At 54.5% G+C, this 12,124-nt stretch overlaps 1 protein-coding gene across 4 annotated transcripts in view; it reads left to right on the top strand.

Annotated features, from left to right (window-relative positions):
- AKT2 (AKT serine/threonine kinase 2) overlaps window positions 1–10,465 on the top strand; it is a 55,360-nt gene extending 44,895 nt beyond the window's left edge. For 3 of the 4 annotated variants that reach the window (XM_066348210.1, XM_066348211.1, XM_066348212.1), the window contains exons 5-14: window positions 79–232; window positions 652–783; window positions 2,253–2,318; window positions 3,331–3,399; window positions 4,132–4,254; window positions 5,328–5,456; window positions 5,637–5,851; window positions 6,346–6,433; window positions 6,544–6,646; window positions 7,733–10,465. In XM_066348210.1, coding sequence (XP_066204307.1) covers window positions 79–232; window positions 652–783; window positions 2,253–2,318; window positions 3,331–3,399; window positions 4,132–4,254; window positions 5,328–5,456; window positions 5,637–5,851; window positions 6,346–6,433; window positions 6,544–6,646; window positions 7,733–7,962 — 1,309 coding nt within the window. In that variant the 3' untranslated portion in view covers window positions 7,963–10,465. Of the gene's footprint in view, window positions 1–78; window positions 233–651; window positions 784–2,252; window positions 2,319–3,330; window positions 3,400–4,131; window positions 4,255–5,327; window positions 5,457–5,636; window positions 5,852–6,345; window positions 6,434–6,543; window positions 6,647–7,725 lie in introns of all 4 variants that reach the window. The other variant, XM_066348213.1, reaches the window with a different exon arrangement.
- Window positions 10,466–12,124: the final 1,659 nt, after the last annotated feature.

Below are 12,124 nucleotides of genomic sequence, written 5' to 3'. Positions count from 1 at the left end.
AATGCCCAGCTGTTTGAGGGGTGAGGCTCAGCCATTTATACCCAGGACTTATGGCTCCCCTGATCTGTCCCCACACAGGGAGGAATGGATGCGGGCCATCCAGATGGTTGCCAACAGCCTCAAGCAGCGGGGTCCGAATGAGGACCCCATGGATTATAAGTGTGGCTCCCCTAGTGACTCTTCTGCAGCTGAGGAAATGGAAGTGGCGGTTAGCAAGGCGCGGGCCAAGGTGGTAAGTGCTTGGGGGGCAGGACTGCCAGTCTGTGAGCACTCCTCTACAGCGTTGACCCTGCTGCCCTTAGTTTCCATGCGGTGTGCAGGTGCCCAGTCCTGCCGTGCTTCCCCGTAGGTGGGGGATCTCCTGGTGTATATGCCCAGCATGGCTCTGCTCACCTCCTCCTGAGAGGTTGTCAAGACCCGTCCACTCCCATATCTGAGCCCTCCAAGGGGAGCTAAGTGGTGGGAGGGAAAGCATTGGTCTGAAGGCCACTTCAGAACCAGCACTTGCTGCCCAGAGCTTCCCTTCCTGCTCATACTAGAGCCTTTTGGCAACAGTGTCCTTTGATTTTCCATTTTCTTTGTGAAAATTTTCTCCCACGGGCCATGTGCCTAGTTGTGCTAATGGCCCTGCTCTCTTCCCATGCCTGGCAGACCATGAATGACTTTGACTATCTCAAACTCCTTGGCAAGGGCACCTTTGGCAAAGTCATCCTGGTGCGGGAGAAGGCCACCGGCCGCTACTACGCCATGAAGATCCTGCGGAAGGAGGTTATCATCGCCAAGGTGGGTGCTCCCCAGGCTGCCGTGGGCTGGTCTCTGGGGAGTGTGGGGAAATGCACAGGGCTGGGACACCTACTCTGTCTTCCTTTGCTAATGTCTCCTTTTCCCACCAAAGGCATCCCCCTGGGCTCAGTCCTATAAATCCCCAGGCTGACCCGCCTACATGCTGAGCCCCACCCAACCCTCCGGGCACCTAGGAGGGAGGTGGAGAGTGATGGGAGCCCCCGCCTGGCACTGTCCAGGACCTGAGAGGAGGGGTCTCATAGGCTGTGAGGGTGGGGGCGTGGCTCAGGGTGTCTCAGTAGGAGGCTGGGCCAGGAATGGAATTTTATTCCTTTTTATTTTTTCTTTATTTTAAGCTTTTTAAATGGAAAATTTCTAACATATGCAAAGTTTTGAAAAGAAAAATAAATGGACTCCATGTAGTTATCATTCAGCATCAACAATTGTCAACATTTGGCCAATCTGGTTTTGTTAGCTCTGCCCTCCCCCTTCTTTCTTCTGGAGTATTTTAAGGCATGTTTAAAACAGCGTATAATTTACACATACCTACTTAGATATGTATTTTTAATAAGCAAAGATTTTAAAGACTATAATTGTGGTACTGTGATCATATCCAACAAAATGAACAGTGCCAATGTCATTGGTCCGAGGCAGGGTTTCTCAGCCCCAGCTCTGGACATTTGGGCCAGATTGTTCTCTGCTGTGGGGCATCCTGTGCAGTGGAGGATGTGGAGCAAGGTCCTCACCTCCCCCGAGTTGTGATAATCAAAAGTATCTTCAGGCAATATTACCAAATGTCCCCTGGGGATAGACTTGCCCTGGAGGAGAGCCAGTGTTTGGATCTGCAGGTGGTTCAGGATTGTCAGCAGCTCTTGCATGACTGCAGTGCGCTCAGATGGCAGAGTCGCATTAGAGAGAGTGGGAGGACCTGTGAAACTGCTGCTGGACCCACTCCTGTTTTTGGTGGGTTCAGGGAAGGGCCCGAGAATCTGCTTTTCTCCAAGTTCCCAGGTCACGTTGGTGCTGCCCATGTGGGGACCACACACAGAACCGCAGCTCCACATACTAGTCCTGATTCTAGATCCAATTTCCTCTTCTGGTGAGAATATTTATAGGTGGTGCTTTCCACAGCCTATGGCATCATCTCAGGTCTCATAATGTCTGCTTGTTCCCTCTTAGGGATGTTAAAAATTGGCCTGTGGGTTCGGGAGGTGATAGCCTGATCCCTTCATTGTAAAGTCCGCATCAACTTCTCACGTCATGGTCTTGAGATCAAACCACTGAATGTTCTTACCTGGGTTCCTTACTTCATTAGGGCTGTAGATGGCAATGTGCCATTCTGCTGTTCTCTCTCTCTCTGCGCATCAAGTAGGGATGAAATTGCATTTCACCAAGACGTTGCCTCCACCCCTGGGGGGTCGGCAGGCTTGCTGTCTCCCTCTAGCCTCTTACCTGGCCTTTGTCTGCAGGATGAAGTTGCCCACACGGTCACTGAGAGCCGGGTCCTCCAGAACACCAGGCACCCGTTCCTCACTGTAAGTGGCGCTCCCCTCAGGCCTGTGTGCCATGTGGGGCCTCTTGGCCAGCTCCTTTGGACGGAGCTCAGTGAATGAGCCCAACCCTGCCACTACAAAGCACAGACTTAGTGTCGCCCAAGTGGCTGGGACCAAGTGTTGCTGGGCTCCTCAGGTGGCCTGAACTGAAACCCCAGTGGTGGCAGCTTCTTCGTAGACAGTGGCTTCATGTCAGCACCTCAGCCAACAATGAAATCATGTCACAGGACGGCCCAGGAGGGCAGTGCTGCTGTCTGTATGAGTTTATGGCACTTAGCCCAGCTGGTCAAAGTGGGGACATTATTCTTTTGTTTTGTTTTTATTTTAAAATGTAATTCTAGAAGCAGATGTATTATGCTTGCCTGTCAGTGGAGGCTGAGCAGACACCTCTTTGGGCTACAGCCATCAGTGAAATGGGCCATGTTGAGGATGGCTTACATGTCATTTCTTTACCACAGTTGCTGTCCGGGTGTTTTATAAAACCACTGTACTTGTTCAAATGAAAATCTCACAAGGTGCTTCCATGGAGAAGACAGAACAGTGAAGTAGTGAGCAGAGGGATCAGTGAAGGGTTCTGAGGCACCCTCTGTAGAGTACAGTTTGAGAACTACTCTTTGCTAGCAGATCCCTTATCCAAGCTGTCTTTGAGGTTGGCTTCATCTCCCAGCAAACAAACCTCTTGTGCCTGAGATGGGGGGGGGGGGGGCAGGGAGAGTGGAACACATTTGACTGTAAAATAGGAGGAGGAAGAGAGATGTGAAATGGCTCTGGTTGCTCAGAGTATAGTCCTGGCCATGCCTCTTGGAAGCTCACTGGCAGGCAGGACAGATTGCTCAGCACAGGAACCCTCTTTGACTCTCAGAGCCATGAGCCCACTCACATACCCCAAAAGGCAAAGCTGAGGTTTGGATCTGGCTGCCTGATTCCCGCAGCTGGGCCAGGGTGGGGAGCGTCCAGGCTAGTCAGCATACCTCGCCACCTTCCTTCCCCACAGGCCCTGAAGTATGCCTTCCAGACCCATGACCGCCTGTGCTTCGTGATGGAGTATGCCAACGGTGGGGAGGTGAGCCACACTCCCCCCCACTCCCGCCTGGCTCTGGCCTTCCCATTCCCAGTGTGGGGCAGTGAGGGGAGGACAGAGGGAGACATACTAGGCGCCAGCTTGGTGCATAGTCTCGCCCCTTGAGGCAGGCATCCTCGTCTCCTTTTGTAGGTAGGGAAACAGGCTCAGAAAGGTTAAGTGGCTGCCCAGGTGCACACAGCTAGTGAACTCCTGGGCAGGGTACAAGCCAAGGCCAGTGCGGTGTGGAGAGGGCTGGGAGGGTGGCCAGACGGCCGTGCTGCAGAGGTTGTTCTCGAGGGTGACCTGCAGAGAAAGCATGTGCAGGTCAAGGGCCACCAGTCCTCTGCTCTCCCGAGCCCTCCTGATGCGGAACAGTCAGCCACTTTCTGTCACTGCTCCATTTCCCCCACATTCTGTCTCACGTGGATGTAACTCACTGGCTCATTATTGTGGGCTTCATCTGAAACCCGTTTGGTCTCAGGCTGTTGTCACTTGCTCAAGATGTTGTGTTCCTCTGCTTCCTGCTGTCAGTCCATTCACCGTCCCCTTCCTGCTGGCCCCTCTGATTCTCCCCTGAGCGCCTACTGTCAGTCCTTCACGTGAACTCTTCTCTCAGTTGGTCCTTGCTTTCACTTGCCAGCTTATGGAGCAGGTGTGACGCTGTCACTGGGGCGCCAGGCAGGGTCCTTGGGTTCTCTGGCCAGAGGTCTGACGCCTCCTTCCCTCCGGCAGCTGTTCTTTCACCTGTCCCGGGAGCGCGTCTTCACAGAAGAGCGAGCCCGCTTCTATGGCGCAGAGATTGTCTCGGCCCTGGAGTACCTGCACTCGAGGGATGTGGTGTACCGCGACATCAAGGTGAGTGTGCGCTTGCCGCCTGGCCAGGGCCCAGGCTGGCCCCTTGCTACACTCACAGGACTCGCACCAGGGAGGCTGAGCTCCGCACTGCAGGGAGGGTCTGTCTTGTCTGTGTGCCTGTGACCAGCTCCCTTTGGGTCTTAAATCTTCCCACTCTGGCCCCGGGTGGTAGTCCCACAGCAAGCAGCCCTGCATGAGGGCCCACCTGAGCCTCTTGTGAGCAAAGAATTGGTATAGGCACCTTAGACGACAGTGTGCAGAATTCACCAACAGTGAACATGTGCGCACTCGAGCGTATGCACCATAGAAACAGGGACCTGTGTGCACCTCAAAATGTGGACATGCACTCCTAGCAGCACTGTTCACCCCACCCCCAGCCTGGGAGCAACCCAAGTGTCTGCTGCTGGAGAGTGGATAACGTCTGTGTGGCGTGTTCATACACTGGGATGGCACAGCAGTGAAAGAGAACGCACTCCAGCCACACGCAGTAGTGTGGACACATCTCACACACTGATGTGGAGGGGAAAAGGCAGGACAGACAGGACAGCTCTGTTTACAGGTGTATGTGTGGGGGGGGGGGAAACTGCAAAAAAGAGCAAGGAAGTCAAATTACTTCTCTGTTGGGAGCAGGGCGATGGTTACTAACAGGGAAAGGGCGCATGGTGGGAGGGCATCTGAGGGCCTGGAAATACTCTGTCTTTACCTGGGGGAGGTTATACAAAGGCCCACTAAATGGCTCATTTATGTGAGGTTTAGGAAAAAATAGAATGATACTGACCCTTACATCCAAAGATGGAAACTGCAGTGCACAGTGGGGGCAGGCTGGGGCAAGGCCGGGCTCCACCTCTCCGCCCTGCTTTTCCTCCAGCTTTCCTGAGGGGCGGCCAGGACTGGGGAGATGTTGACCCTCAGAGGGTGAGGGCTTAACCCTGTGCTCGGGTCTGCCCCATGGTTCAGCCTGGAGCCCCTGATGTGATATCTGCCGTCCCAGGCCATAGTCCCCTCTGGGGTTTCAGGGAGGTGACAGGAAGCCCCAGGAGTACATGACCTGATACACTGACTTCTTCCTGCAGCTGGAAAACCTCATGCTCGACAAAGATGGCCACATCAAGATCACTGACTTTGGTTTATGCAAAGAGGGCATCAGTGACGGGGCCACCATGAAAACCTTCTGCGGGACCCCTGAATATCTGGCACCTGAGGTGTCTGGGACTGTAATGCCCAGGGAGGAGGGGCCCTGGGTCCTTGTGTTTCCCCCACCCAGCTGCTCTGAGGACCAGGCTCCAATTCCTTAGATCGCCCACCCCAGCCCTGGGCCGGGCCTTGTCGCCCCTGGGGGTGGGCCAGGCCTCTCATCACTCCTCCCTGTCCCTCCCCGTCAGGTGCTGGAGGACAATGACTATGGCCGGGCTGTGGACTGGTGGGGGCTGGGCGTGGTCATGTACGAGATGATGTGCGGCCGCCTGCCCTTCTACAATCAAGACCACGAGCGCCTCTTTGAGCTCATCCTCATGGAGGAGATCCGTTTCCCACGCACACTCAGCCCCGAGGCCAAGTCCCTGCTTGCTGGGCTGCTTAAGAAGGACCCCAAGCAGAGGTGAGGGCTGGCCGCTGCCCTGCCCAGCACCACCCACTCCCACTCTCCCCCCGACCTAGAGAGGCAGCGTTAACGGGCACATGTGCTGGGTGTGTAGTGTGTGCTCCCCACACAGCCTCTGACCATCCCCGAGCTGGCATCTGGAGGCCAGGCCTGTCCTTAGGCCTCAGCCCGCACTACCGTGTTTTATGAGACACTGAGGAGTAAAGGGGCAGCCCTGCCTGGCCTGGGTGGCCCAGCCATGTGTGGCAGAGCCAGGATGGGAGGTGGTCATCTGCCCTCTCAGTTCTCGCTCTGGGCTGGCGGCCAGGTTGCAGTGCTTTGGCTCGGACCCTGGGCACGTGAGCTCCCTCTTCATCTCGCTTTCCTCCTCTGTGAGGTGGTGGTTGTGTGGCTGGGACAGGATTATTAAAGGGTGTGCAGGGCCTGCACTGAGAGTGTCTCCCAGGACCTGGCTGCCCGGGAGGCGGGTGCTTACGGCCGTCTCTGCCCAGGCTCGGCGGGGGGCCCAGTGACGCCAAGGAGGTCATGGAGCACAGGTTCTTCCTCAGCATCAACTGGCAGGACGTGGTACAGAAGAAGGTGAGTGCCACCACTCACCTGCTCTCAGCAGGAGCCTGGCCCCTTGTGAGTGACCTTGGCCAAAGCTTCCTGTCCTCAGGGTCCTGAGCCTGGGCTCCTCTCCTCCACAGCTCCCGCCACCCTTCAAACCTCAGGTCACGTCTGAGGTTGACACAAGGTACTTTGACGACGAGTTCACTGCCCAGTCCATCACAATCACACCCCCAGACCGCTGTGAGTATCTGAGGCCCTGACCCCAGTGGGCCAGGCCAAGGGTGGAGGGGCCTGCTCCTGACAGAGTCCTCCAGGAGGACGCCTACCGGGCTTTTGCTCTTAGGCTCTGCAGACCCAGTGAGGGTCACTAAAAGCCACTGGGTACAGCACATTCCAGTGCTCTGGGCAGAGTCTAGGCAGGACACACTGGGGAGTTGTCAGTACTAAGTTGGCAAGTCCATCGTTGTATTCCCAAACCGCCCAGGTCTTTGGAGCTGGATTAGTTCATTGACTGTAGCTGTTTGAGTTCTTATGCAAACAGTGCTGGGCTCTGCTGGAGACTTAGCAGTAGTGGAGACAGCCTAGGCCTTGGCCTCAGGGAGCTCCCAGTCCAGGTAGGGTGATAGCCCAGAGTGGTCAGTGCTAGGGCACAGGAGCACGGGGACTGAGCCCAGAGGAAATGCCTGGCTGGACCTGCAGGTCAGGGAGGGCTTCCTGGAGGGGGAGACATGGCAGTTGCTAGTCCTGGCAGAAGGAATTGCATGTGGACGCCTAGAATTGGGAGCATTGCAGAGGTCAGAGCAGATGGGAGAGAGGAGGAGGAGAGGGCATGAGGGCCAGGGCAGGGAGGCCTGGGGGCTGCTGGGTGGAGTGGGCAGTTGTGTGAGGAGCTGTGGAAGGGTTTCTGCAGAGGAGGAACAGGGTTGCATCACAGCTTTAGAAGACCATTGGCTGCATGTGGAGGAAGGATTGTTGGGGGCAGGAGTGGCCAGGGCAACAGCTGGGCTAGAGAGTTCTGGGAGGACCTCGAGGTGGACTGAGGTGTGGGAGGGGAGGAGAGACAGAGCAGGGGAGCTGGCGGGATGCTCAGGTGGCTGAGTGAGCAGCTTTGGCTCCCTGAGGCCAGGTCTCTGGCCTGGGGTGGGGCTGTGACCAAGGGGCCTCTGTCAGGGAGGATGTCCTGTGGACACCTCATCAGCTGCAGTGTCTGCCTAGAGTCCTGGGGCTGGTTTCCCTCTGCCTCCTGCCAGGAGCCTGGGCAGGGTGCGGGGCCCTCTGCAGGCCCGTTCTCCCCAATCCACCTCCACTGACCCCCACAGATGACAGCCTGGGCTCGCTCGATCTGGACCAGCGGACTCACTTCCCCCAGTTCTCCTACTCAGCCAGCATCCGCGAGTGAGCCGTGCTGCCCGCCCGCCGCCACCACCATGGGACACACATGGCTGCCATCACCGCCGGGGGGCTTTGTCCTTTTTTTTTTTTTGGCCATTTTTGTTTGCATCTCCATCCCTCACCCCTTCACCTCCACCTCTAGTTTTCTCTTCAGCCCTCTGTGAAACTGCCCTCAGCGGCCCTTGCAGCCCGGGCCTCCGGGGTCCCATCGTGCCCTCACTTTTGTGCCCAGATCAGGACTGGGGAGACTCCACCACCTGCCGCAAGACTGGGTGGTTGGGAAGATTTTGGTTTTTAATCAACACGAGCCCCAGTGGGGAATGAAGGTAGAGTTGGGGGCCTGCCTGAATTTCCAACTGGAGGCCCACAGCTGCCTGCCTCTGCTCTGTGCGGCCCTCGGAGGGTGGACAGCACCCTGGGGCTGCCTTCCATGCCTGTCATTAGGCTCTGAATGGCCTGGTGAGGGGACAGTTCAGCCCCTCCCCCACAGGGGCAGAAAAGCAATAATGTCCAGGGCCAGACAGGGACTTTTTGAGTGGAGGGAGCAGAGGTTAGGGCTCCGTCATGAGGCTGGGGTCAGTTGCTCAGTGGGAACCTGGAGGGGCCAAGGAGGTGGGCACTGTCTCCCTGCACCCCGTGCTGCTCTCCTGACCCTGTGCACAAGGCAGGAGGAACATTTGGGGCTAGCCTTCCTGCCCTCCAGCCCCGTGCCTTACCAGGGCTTCCTTCCAGCCAGCCTTACCTCCCATGTGGTCCTGGGCCTGGCCCCAGACCCTCCCAGGATGGAAGCCGGGAGCCCCTTCTCTCTACCGGGGGTGGAAGGGCGCAGCCTCGGCTGTTACACAGCTCACACCAAGACAGTATTGGGCCCTGGGGACTTGGGTTGAGGAGGGAGCAGGGTGGGTGTCTGGGTACGGTACGGTGCGGTACGTGCTAGGGTGGGGGCCTCTGAGAAGGCAGGCTCCAGGCCCCCTCCCTCCCCTCCTGCAGCCCCACATTCTACAGCCTTAAGGTGAACATGGGTCAGTGCTGTGGGCACTCGTGTGTGCGTGCGTGCCTTGGACTGTGTGTTTCTGTCGGTGTCCTTGTGTGTCTGAGACACGGACATGTGGCAGGAATGTGTGCATGTGTGTCGGGTATGTGTGTGAGGGCAAGTGTGTCCCGGCCTCCAGTATGCGTGGTGTTTGTGGCCTGGGCCCCCAGCCCTGGCCCTGGCGTTTCATCCCAGGGGAAGGGCTGCTGGCCTAGTGGGAAGTCACAGCTGAGGCCCACTTGCTGCCCTGTCTCCCCCCTTCCCACCAACATCTCTGGTGTTTGGAATGTAGTTTCTGAGGTTTTGATCTCCAGACCCCATCTCCTGTACTAGGTAGCTCACAGAGAGACATGGGGGGTTGGTTTGGGGGAGGGTGGGAGTCTCTTCCTTTTTGTGTGTGTATGTCCTTTATCTGACAATTCTCTTTTCCACTGGCCTTTCCCTGTTCCTCGTATTTGTACGGTACAAGCAATAAAGACACTCGTTTCAGAATGGGGCCCACCACCCTGGGCCTTCCCTTACTTACAGTGTCCAGCCCCAGATACCAGCCGCCGCCTCCTATTGCTCCATTAGGTAGAGTGCTTCAAATCATTGAGGCAGAGAAGGCGTCCTGGGTGAAGATGTCGGGCTCACGCTGGAGTGGGAGGGGCCGCTGGGGGTGGAAGCTGCTGAGGAGTCCGGGAGATGCCTGGGTGGTGGTCTAGTGGACAGGAACCATCCCAGGCCCTCAGAAGCTGCTTAGGCAGAAAGGTGGGGTGGAGGGCCAGGGGTGGGAGAGTTGGGTGGCCCTGAACAAGGAGGGTGAGTAAAGTGTCACGGCCCTGGCAGGAGTGAGGGAACCCATGGCGGGCGGTGTTTCCCATGGCGCTTGAGCCCTAGAGCCAGCATTGCTGCTCATCCCTCCAACTTGTTTATGCTAAGCTGGGGCACCTGAGGCCCGATTTCCATACAGATTCTTTGGTTCACCACTGGGATTTGTGGTGGCTGTCAGCTGGGAGCATCTCGGATTGGGTTGCAGCCCTCACAGCTCTGGGAATCCCCTGATTGCTGTCCCCTCTACCCTGACGTCCCCATGCCCGAATCACTCCTCCCAGACCTTGGGACCATGACTGCCCTGCTGCACACAGGTGAATTTAATATCTGATTTTGTCAGAAGAGGGCTTCCCATTCATGGAGTTTTTGAGATCTTATGTGAGGTTAGCAGAAAATTTGAATTCGGTTTCTAGAGATCTGTGTTCCTGCGGCCAAGACTCAAGGAATTTTGGGATTTTTTTTTTCTAATTTTATATGGATATTATTTTTTAAATTACAAAAGCATGTCCTGTGGGAATCAGGTAAACAGCATATGGGCTTATAAAGAAAAGCCTTTTACTCCCCTCTAGTCACAGCCCAGAGGTGACCCGCTAGAGTCTCTTCACATCACACGGTCACTCAGCTCTCCTGTGTGGGTCTGTCCCTGGGGACCTCTTCTCACATTCCTCAGATGGGCTTCCGCAGATTAATCAACTGTTTTCCTCTGTTGAACATAATGTCCTTAGATGCAGTGGTGCTTCTTAATTTCTGTGGAACTTTTCCAAACGGAATTTTAGGTGGAAGAATTTTAATAATAAAACTTTACCAATTAGAAAAATTAAGTTTGGTATACCTGTTTTTTGTCATGTGCATGTGGAAAGTGTCACAATTTTAATGTGTTTATGTAAAGAATAATAAGCAAAACAATATGCAGAAGAAAGTAAAAATTACCAAGATCCCAGGCCCCAAGGCCCTGATTTGGTGCTCACTTGACCTCCCTGCAAATGGACATGGCAGCATGAAAAGGCTGGTCCCTCTTACACACAATTCTCTCTTCCCAGTTAATTATGCCAGGCCCCTGGGCAATGACCTGCCAGGTCTTCCCCACACTCCTACCGCCATGTGTGCACCCAGAGGGCGTGTTGGATCATGTAAAAATGAGACCCTGTTTAAGCCACTTCTTTGCCTTTTGGAGAGCTCATGGCCATCACTGTCATGGTTCCCAGTCGCTTCACAAGGTTCCTCAGGGTGGACGGACCTCAACTGATTCAGCTGCCCCCTGTGGACAAGGATTTACTTCGTTTCCAGGCTTTTCTGTTTGCTTTTCCTGCTGTAGTAATCCTTAACAACCCATCTTTACTGTGCTTGTGCTTATATTTTTGTGGCCTACATTCCAGGGTTGCTGCATTTTAAACATGTCAGATAGCTTTCCAAAAAAGTGTGACTCAACATATTTTTAACTTGGATTTGAAATAATTGCAGACTGGTAGAAAACTTTGAAAAGAAAATAGTGCTGAAATCATTCTAGGACTGGAGCAGGAATTACACAAGATGAGCCTGAAACATCTGGTTATGCCTGGAAGTAAGGACCTGCTTAAAAACAAAAACACCTCACTAATGGCATGTAAAGGGACATAGGAGTCAGTGGGAAGAGCTTCTAGTGTTCAAAGCTGAATGCAATTTGAGTGCCAAATAACTAGCATATTTGTTATACCCAAGGTATAAAAGGAATGAGTCCAGCCTGACCAGGTAATGGAGCAGTGAGTAGAGCGTCGGCCTGAGATGCAGAGGATCCAGATTTGAAATCCCAAGGTCACCAGCTTGAGCACAGTGTCGCTGGCTTGAGTGTAGGATCATGGACATGACCACATGGTCACTGACTTGAGCCCATAGGTCTCTGGCTTAAAGCCCAAGGTTACTCGCCTTGAGCAAAGGGTCACTGGCTCAGCTGCAGCCTCCGGATCAAGGCACGTATGAGAAGGCAATGAACAACTAAGGTGCTGCAACTATGAGTTGATGCTTCTCATCTTTGTCCCTATATGTCCTTCTGTATCTGTCTCGCTAAAAAAAAGTCTGTGCTGATATAAATGATAAATGGTGAGAACAGACATCTGTACAGAAGTCCAGATACTTCTCTAGGTACTCTCCTTCAAGGAGGGGTAGCATATATCCCCTACTCTAGGTGTGGGCTGCAGTGACTTCTTCCAAAGAGTACAGTATAGATAGGAGGCAAAGCCTGACAAAGACTACATCAGTCAGTGATTGAGGTCAACATCAACAGTGGTAAGTCATGTTGGCAGTATGTGCCTGATATGATGCAGTTAGAACGGTACTTTATTTCTGTGACCATCCTCCCCAGAACAGATGCCCTCAGTCTAAGAAAACAGACATCAGGCAAATCTCAACCAACGGATGTTCTGCAAAATTCTGACCACTAGTTCTCAAAGTTGTCGAGGTTCAAAACAAGAAAAGTCTGACAAACTGTCACAGCCAAGGAAAGC

Source organism: Saccopteryx leptura, chromosome 9, assembly GCF_036850995.1.
Source record: "Saccopteryx leptura isolate mSacLep1 chromosome 9, mSacLep1_pri_phased_curated, whole genome shotgun sequence".
Taxonomy (NCBI): Eukaryota; Metazoa; Chordata; class Mammalia; order Chiroptera; family Emballonuridae; genus Saccopteryx; species Saccopteryx leptura.
This window is presented reverse-complemented; position numbering and strand designations above follow the sequence as displayed.